At 48.3% G+C, this 18696-nt stretch overlaps 1 protein-coding gene across 4 annotated transcripts in view; it reads right to left on the bottom strand.

The window, feature by feature from the left end:
- Positions 1-18696, bottom strand: part of SNX29 (sorting nexin 29) — a 589615-nt gene that overhangs the window by 505070 nt on the left and 65849 nt on the right. For all 4 annotated transcript variants that reach the window (XM_052661385.1, XM_052661396.1, XM_052661389.1 and 1 more), the window contains 4 exons: positions 12866-13046; positions 9498-9568; positions 7731-7979; positions 5391-5766 (listed from right to left, as the gene is read on the bottom strand). In XM_052661385.1, the coding sequence (XP_052517345.1) occupies positions 5391-5766; positions 7731-7979; positions 9498-9568; positions 12866-13046 (877 nt within the window). The remainder of the gene's footprint in view (positions 1-5390; positions 5767-7730; positions 7980-9497; positions 9569-12865; positions 13047-18696) is intronic.

Genomic DNA, 18696 nt, shown 5'->3' on the forward strand with positions numbered 1-18696 from the left:
CATGACCAAGATAATCACAATGGTATGATCACTCACCTAGAGCCAGACATCCTGGAATGTGAAGTCAAGTGGGCCTTAGAAAGCATCACCACGAACAAAACTAGTGGAGGTGATGGAATTCTAGCTGAGCTACTTCAAATCCTAAAATATGATGCAGTTAAAGTGCTGCATTCAATATGCCAGAGAACTTGGAAAACTCAGCAGTGGCCACAGGACTGGAAAAGGTCAGTTTTCATTCCAATCCCAAAGAAAGGCAATGCCAAACAATGTTCAAACTACTGCACAATTGCACTCATCTCACACACTAGCCTGGAAAATCCCATGGATGGAGGAGCCTGGTAGGCTGCAGTCCATGGGGTTGCTAAGAGTCGGACACGACTGAGCGACTTCACTTTCACTTTTCACTTTCATGCACTGGAGAAGGAAATGGCAACCCACTCCAGTGTTCTTGCCCGGAGAGTCTCAGGGACGGGGGAGCCTGGTGGGCTGCCATCTATGGGGTCACACAGAGTCGGACACGACTGAAGTGACTTAGCAGCACACACTAGCAAAGTAATGCTCCAAATTCTTCAAGCCAGGCTCCAACAGTACATGAACCAGGAACTTCCAGATGTTCAAGCTGGATTTAGAAAAGGCAGAGGAATCAGAGATCAAATCGCCAACATCTGTTGGATCATTGAAAAAGTAAGAGAGTTCCAGAAAAACATCTACTTTCTGCTTTACTGACTACGCCAAAGCCTTTGACTGTGTGGATCACAATAAACTGTGGAAGAGTCTTCAAGAGATGGGAATACCAGACCACCTGACCTGCCTCTTGAGAAATCTGTATGCAGGTCAAGAAGCAACAGTTAGAACTGGACATGGAACAACAGACTGGTTCCAAATAGGAAAAGGAGTACGTCAAGGCTGTATATTGTCACCCTGCTTATTTAACTTCTATGCAGAGTACATCATGAGAAATGCTGGGCTGGAAGAAGCACGAGCTGGAATCAAGATTGCCGGGAGAAATATCAATAACCTCAGATACGCAGATGACACAACCCTTATGGCAGAAAGTGAAGAAGAACTAAAGAGCCTCTTGATGAAAGTGAAAGAGGAGAGTGAAAAAGTTGGCTTAAAACTCAACATTCAAAAAAAGAAGATCATGGTATCCAGTCCCATCATTTCATGGCAAATAGATGGGGAAACAACAGAAACAGTGACAGACTTTATTTCTCAGGCTGCAAAATCACTGCAGATGGTGACTACAGCCATGAAATTAAAAGACGCTTGCTCCCTGGAAGAAAAGCTATGACCAACCTAGATAGCAGAGACATTACTTGGTCGACAAAGGTCCATCTAGTCAAAGCTATGGTTTTTCCGGTAGTCATGTATGGATGTGAGAGTTGGACCATAAAGAAAGCTGAGCACTGCACTGGGAGCTCCCTGCATTGGGAGCACAGGGCCTTACCCACTGGACCAGCAGAAAAGTTCCTGTTTCTATTGTTTTCCGTGTATACAACATGAAGATCTATGTGTGTAAGCAAAGACCATTTTAGGACATTTAACTTTTTAACAAAATAAGACAAAGGCCCATCTAGTCCAAGCTATGGTTTTTTTAGTAGTCAGGTATGGATATGAGAGTTGGACTATAAAGGAAGCTGAGCACCAAAGAATTGATGCTTTTGAACTGTAGTGTTGGAGAAGACTCTTGAGACTCTCAAAACTCTTGGACTGCAAAGATATCAAACCAGTCAATCCTAAAGGAAATCAGTCCTGAATATTCACTGGAAGGACTGATGCGAAGCTGAAGCTCCAGTACTTTGGCCACCTGATGCGAAGAACTGACTCCTTGGAAAAGACCCTGATGCTGCAAAAGACTGAAGGCAGGAGGAGAAGGGGTCAACAGAAGATGAGATAGTTGGATGGCATCACTGACTTGACGGACATGAGTTTGTGCAAGTTTCGTGAGTTGGTGATGGACAAGGAAGCCTGGGGTGCTGCGATTCATGGGGTCACAAAGAGTCAGACACGACTGAGTGACTGAGCTGAACTGAACCACTTATAAATACTGAGGTGGGAGGCACAAGATCTTTCCTCAGTCATTCAAGAAGTGGTTTAATTGCCGGCACATGGAGGTGTAAACCCAGTATTTGGCCAACAGCACATCTATTAATGAAAAACCCAGTATTTGGCCAACAACACATCTATTAATGAAAATCAGAGCATTTGACTTTGCCAGAGGCCGCTGCCACCCAGCACGTGCTTCTCCCGGCCTGGCCCCTTTCCTCCCACAAACCTGGCCGCGCTATTAAACTCTAAAGTCCCGGCCCTGCAGGTTCCCAGACCTTTCACATGAATCTAGCTTAGAAGCAAAATCAAAGCATTACTCAGTAGGCCATCTCATCACTGCTCTTTCCCCAAGATGCTCTGCAGGATGTTGGCTCGAGATCCCCTCTTTATGCCAGGGAGCAGCTGTCCATAGTCCACAAGAGGCCCAGCGGCCTCGGAGGGCCAAGCCTGCAAAGGTCAGGCTGCACTGTTTTGTGGCTCACACATCACAATGCCGGTGGCTGCCCCGGCTCACAAGCTGGCCTCCCCTCACTGGCGCTGGTCCAGCAGGAAGAGAAACAACTGTCTGAGGCCACAAAACCAACTCATGGAGTAAAGCAACTCGGGAGATGCGCTTGCCTAGAGTAACAGAAAATGCAAATGGCATTTCCTAAAAGGCCCAGGGGAAGAACCATAGGCAGGTGTGATGGTTAACATTATGTGTCAAACTGGCTAGGCCATGGTACCCAAATATCTGACTAAACGTTATTCTTGATGTCTCTGGGAAGGCATTTGGTTAGATGAAATTAAAATGTAAGTCAGGAGAGTGCAAGTAAAGCAGATCACCCTCCATAAGTCGGGAGGGCGGGGGGGGGTCTCACCTAATCAGTTAAAAGCCTCAGTAGAAAAACACAGACGTTCTCCCCCCAAAGAAGAAGAAATTCTGTCAGCAGACTGTCTTCAGATTCGAACTGCAGTCCTTCCCTGGGCCTCCAGTTTGCAGGCCTACCTTGCAGATTTTAGACTTGTTAAGTTCCACAATCACATGAGCCAATTTTCTTAAAGTAGATCTCTGTAGATGAATACATACAAACATACACATGCAGAAACACACACACGTACGCTATCGGTTCTGTTTCTCTGGAGAACTCTAACAGCACGGTTCACAAGACTGGACCCAGGTACAAAATCCTCCATACCCAATGGGCAAGAGCAATGCCGCAATGGGACTTCCCTAACATACAGCAGGGGGAGAAAAACCTTGGGCAAGAAAAAAAATGGAGCCAGCACAACCTAACCTTAATCCTGGGCTTGCCCATTGCTTTGACAAATCTCAACTCTGCATTAAAGAATCTGGTTCTTCCATCCATCAAGTGGGTGACACCCACGAACCCCTGGGACCAGTCTAAGTATTAGGATACAGCATGTCTGCAGCTTGCTGCATCTGGCCTTTCCTAGATGATACAGAGGCAACGCTCCTATCGTGAGCAGGCACGTGAATGAGGATAAGAATAAAAATCAAAGACAAAAACAGGCAGAGTCTCATGAGAAAGAAGAAAAACTCTGACTCAACACAGGGAGACGCCAAGCTTAGGACTGGAGGCCACTTGGCCTCTTCGGCACCCCATGGGGCTTCGGTCTCTTCACTGTGCACTTTCGCAGCTGATTTTGAAGACGGCCGTGACTAGCAGGCTTGCACACTCCAGAGCTCGGGTGAAGAGGTCACTAGCTGATTCAGCATCAAGAGTAAGAGCAGGACTTCCCTGGCGGCTCAGTGGTTAAAAGTCCACCTGTCAATGCAGGCAAAGTGGGTTCGATCCCTGGTCTGGGAAGATCCCACAGGCCACGGGGCAGCTAAGCCTGTGCGCCACAACTACCGAGCCCACTCTCCAGAGCCCATGCTTTGCAAAAGAGAAGGCACCACAGTGAGAAGCCTGTGCACCGCAAGTGAGAGCAGCCCCCGTTCTCTGCAACTGGAGAAAAGCCCTCACTGCAATGAAGACCCAGCACGGTCAAGAAGGAGGGTAAGAACAAGGACAGGAATGATTACAAGGGTTACAGCGCCACAGCAGCCACCGCTGCGGGACTGTCCTTCTCGACGTGCCAGCACCGGTGCCCAAGGCCTCACTTGCAGGGTCCCACGGACGGGACAACAACTCGACAAAGCACGTGCTGTTGTTCTCTTAGATCTCAGGGGAGGCCTGAGGCCCTGGGAGGTGAAGAAACTTGTCCGTCCTAGTCTAAACTAAGCCACGGAGCTAGTAAATGAGAGCCCGGGTCGTCATGATTCTAAGGTTCAATCTCTTCTGCTTCACGTGTTCACCTGCATCAAGCCCCTCTTGAAGGTATAAACATACTACAGCCCCAGTGTTAAGGCGATATGTGCAGGCAAGTTACCCTGCAAATAAACACAGATATTACCAGCCTGAGACTGTTCTCTAAAATACCTTGCCTCTTTCCTGAACTTCCTGGGCTGGTGGCAAGTAACACATGCGAGCAAAATTCAAGTTATAAAATGAAAGACATGAATACAAAGCAAGAATTTCAGGTCTTACATCTTGACACCAATGCTATAAGTACCTTCCAATAATATATATGTTCCCTCCACTTAGTTCTCAGGAGAAAGTAAGTTCATGCTCCTTCCCCCAAAATCAAGATCTGAATAATGAAAGATGCCACAAACAAATAAAAAACTTGCAGTCTAACATCACCCAAAACTGCACAAAGAGCCAGCAGCCTGTGTACCACCCCCAAACCTTTTTTTTTTTTTTTTTAATTTTTTAAGGTTTGATTTTTTTTTTTTTTGCTGGGATCTTTTTTTTTAACTTATTTACTTGGGTCTTCGTTTCTGCGTGGGCTTTTTCTCTAGTAGCAGGGGCTACTCTGCACTGTCTCTAGTTGTGTGCCTGGGCCTCTCATTGCAGTGGCTTCTCTTGTTGCGGAGCACGGGCGCCAGGGTGTGCAGGCTTTAATCGTTGCAGTCCACGGGCTCAGCAGCCAGCAGCTCAGTTGCAGCTAGCAGCTCTCAGGCCCTAGTGCACAGGCTCAGCACTTGTGGTGTGTGGGCTTAGCTGCTCCGAGGCAGGCGAAATCCTCCCAGACCAGGGATCAAGCCCGTGTCACCTGCGCTGGCAGGCAGATTCCTGAGATGTGGACCATTTTAAAGTCTTTATTGAATTTCTCACAATATTGCTTCTGTTTTTCACGTTTGGTTTTTTGACCTTGGGGCACATGGGATCTCAGCTCCCTGACCAAGGATCGAACCCACACCTCCTGCACTGGAAGGTGATGTCTTAGCCGCTGGACCACCCGGGAAGTCCCCTACTACCCTTTCATAGAAGCTCTCAGGTGGAACTTACTTCTCTGGCGACTCCAAGTGGCCCGGACGTTTCCTTCCCGGAGTGCTCCCGTACATGTCTTCCTCGTTCTCGTCTGCGTCTTCATCATCAATGCTTTTCACATCCAGCTTCTGGTACCCAAACTCCCCGTTCAGAGACAGAGAATCAATTTTCCAAGAGTTGCTGCCCTGACTTCCATTAGAGTTTGGCCCAAAGGGGCTTTCGAAGGCCGACAGGATATTGATCGAGGACCGGTCGGAGTTCTCCTCTGAGCTCTCCCCCGCCCCGGGGATCTTCTTAAAAACATCCCCAGAGCTCTGCTCATCTTCCTCGTCATCAAATGAGATGATGTTGGTCACCTTCTTTTTCTTCTTCCGCTCCCTTTTACATTTGGCATCTGGCAAAAGATATGAGATAAGAAAAAGCGATGATCGACCCATCCTGCCTCTAGACTGTGGAAAATCTCTTACTATTCTACTCAAAAAAAAATTGAAGATAAACTCAGATCTCTTTTTTAATCCTTGGGAAGGGGGTGGAATCTGTCTATGCAAGACCATGCAAAATGGATACAGACCTCTACTTCTGGTTTGAAATACGTCACAGAGCACACATTACAATCATTCCTTCTAAGCAATCTTTCCAAGCACTTTGATTCAAAAGATGAATCATAATTGAAATGATTTTTATACCCATTCACTTTGGAAAACACTCTCATGGCTGGGAGATGAGACCAAGAAAATCAGTTTAGGGATTGTAACTGATTGTTCAACAGCCCCAGTTTCTCCCAACCCTGCAAGATGCCCCTTTTCAGCAGGACTGCTCCCATCATGGGTGGTACCTACTTCTCCACCCTCTTGACTCTAGCCCAGCTTAGTGCTGTGTTTTTAAGAACAGAAGGTGGCAGAAATAACAAATGTGTGAGTTCTAGAGCTGAGGCATTACCCTCATGCAATAATGCCCTGAAACTACCACAGAAGAAGCCAGTCTACCTTATTGGAGGACAAGAGGCTAACATAGGGGAAACTGAGATGCCCCAGCCAAGAGTCAGCACCAACTCCAGATGCGTGAGTGGGGCCACCTTGGACCTTCCAGCTCAGTCATCAGCTGAATGCAGCCCCATGAGGGAGCCCAGGTGAAACCAGTAGAACCATCCCGCCAACCCACAGACTCACAAAAAAGGAATAAACTGAGGTTGTCTGTTTTAAGCTACTACATTTTGGAGCTGTTTGTTACACAGAAAAGACAAACTGAAACAGAAGTCAAGACTGCCTTGGTGCCTAGCACTTAGGTGAGCCAGCTTGTTCACTCATCTTAATCATCAACCTTGGGTGTGAAGCACTTTGGAGCCAATTCCAAAAAGACAAATCCATCCACTAAGGTGTGACATGGTGATGTATCACCAGTGTGTCACAACTTGGAGACAATGTCAAAAGCAGAGTTCCCAAAATGGACAGAAAAGATACTCCTTTGGGTGTACAAATCCCAGGATCTCTGGTACAGTCACCAACAGTCCATGTCATTTGCATGAGGTCTCTGCTCAAGAAGGAGAGGGTGGGCCCTCCTGGTGGTCCAGTGGTTAAGACTCTGCACTTCCAGTGCAGGGGGCACAGGTTCGATCCCTGGTCAGGGAACTAAGACCCCACGTGCTCTGTGGCACAGCCGAAAAAATTTTTTTAATAATTAAAAAAAAAAAAGGAGAAAGCCAGTGTATACCAAGGACTTCATAGAATTCTGAGCTTCCCCATCATTAATAACTCCAAAGGGAGGACCATGATTACTGCCTTATTTAAGGGATTTGAGAATATCAGGATTAAGCCCTTATACCCAAAATTTCCTGTTTTGCTGTTTCAACGTTCTAGATGTCCCAGAAGGTTCAAGGGGCACTGTAAAACTTCTTACGAAATTAATCAGAACTGAATCCACTTTCCTTTGCCTCCCCAGAGCCTAGAGTCAAAGCCAACCACCTCCTCTCTTTCCCCGGCCTCCACTTAAACGTCACCCCCTCAACAGTCTACGTTCTCCATAGCACCCTATGCTGGGCTTTCATCCCACTGATCAGAAGGATAAGTAAACAAACGAACGGATGCAGGGACAAAGGCAGGAGGGGCAACCTCCTCCGGCTTCACGTGACCATCGTGCCCTCCCTCTCGGTTTGCTCTGACTGAGCTGTTGGCTTGGCTACCCTGTCATCTTCACGTCCCAGGAAGCCTCTCAGCACCCTTCTAAGTGAATAAGAGTAAGAAGGACAAACACAAACGTGAACTGAAAAATACCAGTGTATCAGATTCCACTTCCCTGGTGCTTTCATCTCATCCCCACCCGACCCCCAGTCGCCACCCCGCCCGGCCCGTCCTCTCTCACCAGCACCGACGTGCTTGGACACCACGGGCAGGGGGTCGGTCTCCTGCTCAGCTCTGCTGAGGATGGAGACAGCCGAGGACGCTGTGATCTCCCTGAAAAGGCTGCTCACTCCTTGCGTGGATTCCTTCAGCAAGGAGGTCACATTCTGCGTGGATTCCTTCAAGAGGTCCGAGACGGTGGGAGCAAACTTACTCTGCCCGTTTAAGTCCTTGTTGTCGATGTTAATTGCGAAGAGTATGGAGTTCAGACCTACCCTCCCCCAAAAAGGGAAAAGTCTGGAGTGTCTGCTATTCAACAGTCACATTCCAACACAATAAACAAGCTGCAGACGTTAGAGGACACAAGAGGGTACACACTTGTCTCAAACAGTGACTTAAAAAAACAAACAAAAAACTCCCACAAAACTGGGGTCAGGAGACACCGCTATCATGGGAGCTAAGTCTTCCAAAGTCTCTCCCTATCTGTCAGGAAGACAAATGCAAATAAGAAGTCAGTCATGGGGAGGGGAAGGCTTAAATTCTGGGGTCAGACTGCCTGGGCACTCAGTAGCTCTGAGACCTTGGTCAAGCCATTCACGACCTCTCTGAGCCTCAGTTTCTTTACCTATAAAACAGGGACAACAGCATCTCTTACAGAGTATTAAAGACCGTCACCCACCAAAATCAGCTTGGTAATCAATCAAAAAATGACATATACACACTATTGTGCAAAATAGGTAATTAGCAGGAAGCTGCTATATAACACACGAAGCCCAGCCTGGCATTCTGTGATGACCTAGCGGAGGAGGGGGATGGACGATCAAGAGGGAGGGAGTGAGTGAGTGACAGTCGCTCAGTCATGTCCGATTCTCTGCGACCCCATGGACTGGAGCCCACCAGGCTCCTCTGTCCATGGAATTCTCCAGGCAAGAATACTGGAGTGGGTTGCCATTTCCTTCTCCAATCAAGAAGGAGGGGATATATAAAATTATGGCTGATTCACATTGTCATATGGCAGTAACCAATACAACACTGTAAAGCAATTATCCTCCAATTAAAAAAAAAATGCACCAATATCATGTCCATTACATCTTCAGGCAAAAATGCGCACTGGTCTCCTATGACCTACGTACAACATCAAGGTCATCTGACTTTTCCTCATCAATGGACAGCCTAAAGTAACTCAGTAGGTGGGACTCTGAAAACTTTCAGGAAAGAGAGAAAGGGGAGGCCACAGAGGATTCGGAAGAAAGAAGCAAGGTACCCACTTCGGTTGCATTCCCCTGTAGAGTGAGAGTCAAACGTTAGACAATTTTATACTTCGTCAACTAGGATCAAGGCAGGGCTCTCACCAGGACAAATCAGATACTGACTCTCTCATCTGATTCGTTCACAACCCTATCAATGTGACTGCAGTGCCATCAGGATTCCCACCTTGCAGAAGTGGAAGGTAAAGGTAAAAAACTCAACAGATCTGCCTCAGGCCACCTGCCAGAGGGAGGGAGAGCCAGGCTTCCAAGACGTGTCTCCTCCCCCAGTTCCCTGGATCTTTATCTCACACTTGCAAAGCCTCAGCCAAAATCCCGCAACCCCACGCTTTCCCAGGCAGGGTATCACAATTCCAGATAAAGGAAGGATAGTGGCGAGTGATGAGTGGCCCTTTCATTCAGTGAGGGACGGGGAACCCACAGCACCCCATGGAGTTACACATTCACTCCCAGGCAGCTCCTCTGCTCACCAAGCTTCACAGGACCCCCCGCCCTGCACCCCTGGCCCTGGCCAAGCTTACCAGCCGCCATGGTGGGAAGCATGCTAGACCTTTCTTCATCCATGACAAAAGCCCAGTCTTCATAAAATGTGCTGCAAATGGAAAAGAGAGAGAGGGAATGCTCTGAACCGGCGTTCTCAGCATCCGTTAGCCAGACAGTTCCTTCATACGGCTCCCTGGAAAGTTCGTGCCTGTCCACGCCAAAGTGGCCATGCAGGGTCTCTGCTGCTGGGTCTTCTGGTTATAAACAAAGGATTGAATATGTATACCCTACAACTTCCTCATAGGTCCCCTGAGATCGTTAGGGCCTGAGAGTACCAAGACAGGCATGAGATGGAAACACACTATTTATGAAGCAGAAAGGAAAAGGGGACAAACAGTGGTGACTTTCCCTCAAGCAACGTTTCTAAGAAATGAGACAGGAAATCCAAGCCAGCCCACAGGAACCCCCGAGTGGACACACACAAGAAGAGACGATTTCAGAACGAAATTTTAGTTCCCTGGGCCCTTCAACCGAGGCATCTGTATGTAACACCAGTTTGGGCAGCAATCTCAAAAGCCCAAATTACCCCCTGGAATGGTCTGGGAAGCTAAAAAAGCCCACAGACCTAAACAGCAGTTGTAGAGGCCAATCGGACATTTCATTTTCCAAGGTCATTCAGCAATAAATGGTACAGCTTGGGCTCAAAGGCAGCTCTCCCAGCCCCACAGCCCAGCTCTTTAGCCAACCCCCAGCTAAACATTAACAAGTAAATATCCTCATCTCTGACTTCCCCACCAGGTCAGAGAACTCTAAACTAATGGAGTCAAAATTCAATTTCACTGAAGCACGGGCAGTGATGGGTGACCTGGAGTTCAGCAAAACATCGGATACATAGCTGCTTAAGTGACTGAATACAACCAACAGAGAAAGAAAAGACAGACATCATTGTCAACAGACTCAACCTAGCAAAGAAGTCAGTGGAAGCACAGGCTGTATCTTCAAGCTGGCAGCGCAGTCAGACCTCTGATTCCCCAAACTGTGATTCTTTACAGACTGGAGCCAGTTTTCTTGCATGTAAATGAACTTGGCTTTCCCACACTGAATTAGAGGCTAGTGATTCAGCTAAGTACGACGGTGAGTCTTAACAGCAGATTCCCATCTATTGCTCACTGTCGCATTCAACCTTGACACTGAGAGTACGACTCTGAAGGACACCTGTCCCTCAGCATCCGTGGGGGATTGGCTCCAGGACCCACTATGGATACCAAAGTTGAGGATGCTTACATACAAGAGCATCGTACAGGTAGCTCTCCAGATCTGCGAATTCTGCCACCGTGGGTTCAACCAGCCACAGGTCTTAAACACAGCATTCAATCCACGGCTGGTTGAGTCCACAGATGCAGAACCTGGGGATATGGATGGCAGATGGCACCTGTAAATAATCTGCTGGAAAGAGCTTCGCAAAAAAAAAAAAAAACTACTGTTAAGAAACATGAGCTATTGTTTAGTCGCTTAGTCATGTCTGACTCTTTTGCGACCCCGTGGATTATATGCAGCCCACCAGGCTCCTCTGTCTGTGGGATTTCCCAGGCAAGAATATGGGCGTTGGGTTGCCATTTCCTTCACCAGGGGATCTTCCTGATCCAGGGATTGAACCCGCCTATCCTGCATTGGCAGGCAAATTCTTTACCGCTGAGCCACCAGAGAACCAAAAAACATGAGTGTGTTTTCTTTCATGAAAGCTGGTTAGTGCTCAGAGGTACCCACAGACATGCACAACCTCCCAACTCAGACATGAGTAGTCCTAAGCAGCGTGTGGGTACTGCTATCGCCAGTCTTCCTGGCCCCCATCTCTCCCATTTCATCGCTACAGGGTCTGAACACACAGCTAGACAGGCTGTATCACAGGCCACATCAAATAAGAGAACTTCAAGGGTATCTTTGACAGCCTTAGTGCACAAGCCTGGAACACCCAACACCCAACACCTAACACCTAAACTATTGGAAGAGGGATGACCTCGAGCAGCAGGACAAACAGCAGAGGAGGCCTGAGCCAGGGAACGCACAGCAACGCAGGAAGTCACAGGAATGTGCCCCAGCACTGATGAAACGAATGCCAGCTTACTGAATTCGGTGACACTTCATTGCTGAGGACCTGGGCACCACTGGATGTGGAAGTTACTCAAGGGGCCGGGGCGGAATTGATCACTGTCTCTGTGGACCATCACGTGACACAAAACAACACGTCTGGTCCCCCCATCTCAGAGGGAAAATAATAACGTGAGAGAAGGAGGGAGGAAGAGGGACAGGGAGGGAGGGATGGAGAGAGGGAGACAGAGAGAGAAGTCATAAAGATCGGCACACAGGCATAATGACAGGAAAACACACCGACACGCCAGCTACGTCTATGCAGTTTGCGAATGATTTCAGTCTTGTCCCGGCGGGTTCTACAGCATCCATCAAACGTCCCTGAAGGGAAGGTGGCTGCCTGCACTCTCACTGATACATATCGAGTGCCTTCTCCCTATTGCTGTGGAATAACCATACCTCGCCCACCCTGCTGAGCTAGCCCATGGCGGTGTGACTTGCTGGCCAATAAAAAATGCATGGAAGTGAAGCTTCACGGTGGGCAGAAGCTTGGAGGACCAGTGTTTCCCTTAGCCAGAGCCCCCTGTCTGCCTTGGCAGTCCAGAAAGCATATGCAGAGATGTGCCTCTGTCAGCCTGGGTCTCTGAGATGAGACCCTCAACCCACGACAGACACGCAGCAGGCAGAAGGCACGGACTTGGTGGTCTCAAGCCACTGAGGTTTCCAAAACGCTTGTTACGGCAGCGTAACCGCGCCTCTACTAACTGATGGAATAAACTGTATGATCAAGAAAAAAAGAAAACAAAAGGATGGGAGGGGTTGTTTCTAATAACAAACAACTTCTCTCAACTTAAAACGCCCGTTACTTTCCATCAGTTTGAGATCGACAAACCTCTTTAAAAAAAAAACACAAAAAAAGGCCAGAAGAACCATCCAGTGCCGAGTGTGCAAGGAGATACATAGCAAGAGACAGGGCACTGAACACCCGACTTCTAAAGAGCAAGAAAGTCTGGATCTGAAAGAAACCGAGATTAAAATTCTGCCAAGAGGGGCACACGTGTCCTAAGACAACAGCTCACGCCACACCCCAGGCCTTATTAATAACAGGCATCTATTGAGTGCCTGCTGCATGCAGTTGCCGCGTGGACGGAGCCCGACAGGCATCTTCACCTGGTTTCTGGTGGACTGTGCCAAATGGCCCAGCCAGACAAGCTGGGGCTGGAAGAGGGGAACCTGGCCGTCCCAGACGCAGGCAGGCAGATCCTGCGATGGTCACCCCCGCCCTGGGGGCACCCGCTCCCCCACCCTGCCCAGGTACCTGAGCCGGCCGCGGTCAGCCAGGAGCATGTGCAGGTAGCGCTCCAGGGAGTTCTCGTTGAGGGCGCAGCGCAGCCAGGCGCGGCCACGGCCCACATCCGAGGCGATGTGGCGCAGGGCGTAGAAGCGCTGTAGCTCGTGCTTGCTGAGCACCTCCTTCACGTAGAACCAGAACACGGGCTCTGTGGAGACAGGGGACCACACCGTGGGACACACATCACGTGCAGAGGAGCATCCAGGGGCCGTGTTGATGGTGGTAAAAGAGTTACTTCTTAGCAGGGAAAAGGAAGATACCGGAGAATATACCCAAAATAAACGTAACCCCCCTACCCAGGGAATTCCCTGGCAGGCCAGTGGTTAGGTTTCACGGCTTTCACTGCCATGGGCCTGGATTCGATCCCTGGTCAGGAAACCTAAGATCCCACAAGCTGCTTGGTGCAGGAAAAAAACAAACAAAAAAAATGACCTGATCACCATCCAGAGGTGATCACTGTTAACATTTTCAAATCAATCTCTTTGCCTGCACTTTGCTTTTTTCTACAAAACTGACATCTGTGATAGTTGAATCGTGACTCCCAAAGATAACCACATCATAAACCCTGGAATCTGGACATCTTACCTTACATGGCACAAGGGACTCTGTAGCTGTGACTAAATTCAGGATCTTGAGATGGGGTGATTACCCTGGATAGTCTCTCTGGGCCTGACATAACCACATGTATCTTTAAAAGAGGTAGGGGGAGGGCTTCCCTGGTGGCTCAGGGTAAAGAAGCCACCTGTCAATCAATGCAGGACACATGGGTTGGATCCCTGGTCCGGGAAGATCCCACATGCCTTGGAGCAACTAAGCCCATGCGCCACAACCATTGAGCCTGGGAACCAAAACCAGTGGACCCACATGCTTCAGCTACTGAAGCCCACTCACCCGAGAGCCCGTGCCCCCCAACCAAAGCACCCATGGCAATGAGAAGCCCGTGCACCACAACCACTGAGCCTGTGCTCTAGAGCCCAGGAACCACAGCAAGAGAACCCACCGCAATGCGAATCCCATGCACCACAACACAGAGTAGCCCCTGCGCTCCACAACTAGAGAAAGCCTGTGCACAGCAACGAACACCCAGCACAGCCAAAAATATAAAACTAAATGGTAAAAGTTTTACAAAAAAAGAGGGACAGGGAGGGAGATCTGAGGCAGAAGGGAAGGCAGCGGCATGACCAGAGAAGCAGAGCCTGGAGTGATGCAGCCGCAGCCCAGGGGTGCTGGAAACTGCCAGAAGCCAGAAGAGGCAAGGAACAGATCCTGCCCGGGAGCCTCCAGAAGCCACCAGCCCTGCCATCGCCTTGCCTTTAGCCCAGTGAGACTGACTCTGGACTTCTGCCCTCCATAAATGTAGGAAAATTAATTTGTCGTGTTGTAAGCCACAAAGTTTGCGACAATTTGTTAGAGCAGCAGTAAGAAATTAACATATCGTCATACTGTGTGCTGTGTGTGTGTGTGTGTGCGCACTCCGTCACTTCAGTCGCGTCTGACTCTCTGTGACCCTATGGACCGTAGCTCGCCAGGTTCCTCTGTCCATGGGATTCTCCAGGCAAGAACACTGGAATGGGTTGCCATGCCCTCCTCCAGGGGACACGGGTACATTTAAATATATATATATACACACCACACATACGTAGCTTTGTATCTGGACTTATTTCTTTCCTTGTCTAGATCATGGACATTTTCTCCGTAACATTTAAATATCTTTGGAAACATGATTTTCGATGGCTCCCCAGTAAAATATAACTTATTTCATGACTGCTGGGAACATAATACAATGCCAATTTTCCCTGTGTAGTGCTTCGAACATCCCTGTGCATAACTAACCGTCCTCATTTCTAGTTCCTTCAGGGAGATTTCTGTATGTCTAAGAATAGGAACAGATTTAAGGCTTTAAGGGAAAGCTAGGAAGTGTGTTTTTATCCATAAAATAGTCATCACGTCACTTCACATCCTGCCTTTTTTGTCCATACACACAGATTTTTTTCATAGGTGTGATTCTAGTATATACCTAATTTTCTTTACTTAATAGTAGTTTATCAATACTTTTCAATGCTGTCAACAATAGTAACAGCAACAACAGGGACAGCCACTGCTACTTACTGAGCATTAAGCATGTACCAGCCACTGCACTCCACACTTTTCATCCAACCTCAGTCCTCTCAACCACCATGGCCGTCTCCATGCCAAAGACAAGGCTGAGACCCAGCCACGTGAAGTAACTGGCCCAATGATACACAGTTATAAGTGGGACAGCAGGACCTCAGAGCTGTCTCACTGTGAACCATGTCATCACACCACCTTGCAAAGTGAGGGGGGCTCTGCCTCCTTGAAAAGGATCGTGTTCACAATTGCTTGATGGATTTCAACCCAGGAGCTAAACAGACTCACTGACCCCTCTGAGAAGGTGACAAGATCTTTGAACCTTCCTCCTAGAAGGATGTGAATACGCACATCTCCATAAACTGGACACCAGGCTGACAAGCTCAGTCTAAGATTGCAATTCACCTCAAGGAGCACAGACTGCCTTCTTCCTGGGAGCCATGAACTGGGCAAAGCTATGGGCCCCCAGGTAGACAAGAAGGACGTGTCCCTAACAAGCTTCTGGTCTCGTGGGCAGGTCCCTCAAGCATGCTAAGCTTCAGACTCCTCTCTCCTAACAGAAGCCCCAAAGTGTAGACTCCCCCAGGGTTTCTGGGGTAACTGGAGAAAACGGAGATAAAACACTGAGCGTGATGTCCAGCCCATGGTGGCCAACCACTGTTTGCTGAAGAATTACCTTCTTATCCGAGAGCAAACAGGTTGTTTCCTCTTTTCCTTTTTCTTTTCACAGCATCTAAATGTGTACATATGTACAAGTGTGTATGTGCATTTGTGGATCAAGTCAATCTCTGAAATCATTTCAAAGAAACATCCCAAGAAGGACTGGTAAAACCATCAGCAGAGTGGATCACTCAGAATGCCTTCTCTCAATCCCCAAATGCCAAACTAACCCCCTTCTGAAACCCACTAGTTACTTCTTTAAAATTTTAACTCAGTTGCAGCATGTGGGATCTAGTTCCCTGACCAGAGATCGAACCTGTACCCCCTGCATTGCCAGCATGGAGTCTCAGCCACTGGACCACCAGGAAAGTCCCCTGAAACCCATTAGATCAGTCCAAACCACACAAATGCATAACTTTTCTTTTAACATGTTTCCTATTTAAAAGTTAAAATTTTTTCTTTTAAAAAAAACTGGCCTAGGCAGCAAAGTGTTGCATGAAATTACTCTGAGTCAGTGTCTGTACATAAAGATAGAATAAAGCAAAGGAAGGCTTCTACTTGAAGCCTCTCTCAGAAACCAAGACAGGACATTTGCTGAGAGTATCACTCGGGGCCAGCTGGCCAGACAGCCAATAACTTGCATCATAACCCACCAGACAACCATCAGTACATCCAACACAGCTTCAGTCCAGAGACTCTCACCTGCATCTGTCTTTTCTGAAAACTGCAGTCACCTCCGTCTGACCTTGAAAACACATGAAACACTTCAAGGTGTGTTTTCACCTTTCCATTTCTAAATTGCTTACCGCTCCGGAACCCTTCTAAAGCTCGCCTGAGTGATGCGGCTGCTGATCATCAATAGCCCAGCAGGGCTCCGCTCCCACTGCCAGAATTAACATGGTCTATTTAAAGCGCAGCTCACCTGCCACTTAACACCTGCAGTGTCCATAATTTAATTGGGGCGTATACACTGATTGCTTACTGCTTCAAACCAGAGGCGGATTCCAAAAGGGGGTGAGGGCTTCTGGTTCTCCCAGCTCCTGAAAGCCATCTGCTGACAAGAACAAGAGCCAGGAGGGGAGCACTAAGGTGAGCTACCTGGGGGTCCCTGCTGACAGAGGATGACAGAGGATTTTCACAAAGTTTCAACACTAACTGATGCCAATTCAAAGAATGCACTTTGGCGAACAAAAACACTGGCTCAAATTCTAGTTCAGGCCTTGTGTGACCCTGGGCAGCTTATTCTTTCCTTCATTTTCTTCATCTGTAAAATGGGGATAACTACCTACCTTTGAGGTTTGAGATAAGGGGGAAAAAATTGAGGAAATAAAGCACGTGTATGAAGTACTTCATGGCCAAGACAGGCAAACAGCAAGCCTTGCCCTTTCTTCTGGCCCCTGTGCCTCTCTTTCCCAGGGGATCTGTGTTCCGTTTGGTTCTCTATAATGTGCCCTTAGCACTAACAACCACTGTCTCGCACAGGGCTCGGCAGGTGACCCGGGCTGAGCAGCCACCTGGCCACAGCAGGGTGGGTGCCTCAAATCGCCTTACTCAGCGCCCCCTCGTTCTGGCCCTGTTTGACATTTTGTATAACTTTTGTGTGACCTTCGTGTGATAGAGTCTTTTCTGTGTTTTGATTTTTTTAATATTATATAAAAATATGATTGATCTTGATTGCTAAGGGTTTTTGGAGCTCCCTGCAATTCTCTGCCTAAAGTGAGTATTCCCATGGCCTCACCCTGGTCCCAGCCCTGGACCAGTGGGCCCTCCCCACGACTCTACCTGAACCGCTAGAAGACAGGCTTTGTCTCTTTTCAGAGTGAAGTCAGAAGACAACCACCAAAGGGCCAGATTCAGCAGCCCCATCACTGTGTGTGCAAATAAAGTTTTATTGGAATGCAGTTATGTGCATTTGTTTACAAGTCGTCTGTGGCTGCATTCCTACTACAAAGGCAGAGCTGCTATAAAAATTTACAGCCCACAAAGCCTAAAGTACTATACTCACTATTCGATCCCTTAAGGAAGAAGTTTGCCAACTTCTGTGCTAGAGGTAGGAACTCTTCATAGCCATGTCAATCTGGAGCTTCCTGGGGCCACTGTACCCCCTCTCATGTAGAGTGGTCCACCTGGGAGAGAGGCCAACCCAGAGAAGTGGTGACGAGAGAGACCCACGGACAGACGTGGGGGATGCTGAGCCCCTGGATCCGGCTCCACCCCTAGTTTTCTTATACTCAAGTCAGGAAGTGCCCTTTTCTGCTTCGGGCTGTCCGCGGGTCTGGCTGTCACTTGCAACCAGAAGAAGCCTAATGCAGGGAGCATGTTGTAATCACCTGATAATCACTTCAGGGGGACCCACAAGATGGCAGGCTCTGGGGGTGGGGAGATATCCTTCAAAATTAAACAAGAAACAGGGCCTCTTGCAGCAGTCCAGTGGTCAAGACTCTGCCTTCCAATGTAGGGTGTGTGAGTTCAACCCCTGGTCAAGGAACTAAGGTCCACATGCTATGGGGTATGACCAAAAACCTTAAAAATTAAATTAAAATAAAAAATAAACAAACAAACAAAGCACTGCTCAACAAGAAACAGAAAACACAAAGACAAGGAGCTAGGCTCCCTGAAAACAACAAAAGACACGTTCAGTCTGGAGGTACAGACAGCCGGTGGGAAGGCTCTGTCATGGCAGAATACCCACCCTCCTGGCCTTCACCTCACTGTCTCAGGGCACTGCCACCACTCCACTATTGTTCAGTCACTCAGTCGTGTCAGACTCTCTGTGACCCCGTGGACTGCAGCACGCCAGGCTCCCCTGTCCTTCACTATCTCCCGGAGTTTGCTCAAACTCATGTCCATTGAGTCAGTGATGCCACCCAGCCACCTCATCCTCTGTCGCCCCCTCCTCCTCTTGCCCCCAATGCTTCCCAGCATCAGGGTCTTTTCCAGTGAGTCGGCTCTTCGCATCAGGTGGCCACTCTAGGACTCGCATTCACGACGGGAACAGAAGAAAGAGGTTAAGATAAAGCCAGCTCTAT

Source organism: Budorcas taxicolor, chromosome 2 (assembly GCF_023091745.1).
Source record: "Budorcas taxicolor isolate Tak-1 chromosome 2, Takin1.1, whole genome shotgun sequence".
In the NCBI taxonomy this organism is placed as follows: domain Eukaryota; kingdom Metazoa; phylum Chordata; class Mammalia; order Artiodactyla; family Bovidae; genus Budorcas; species Budorcas taxicolor.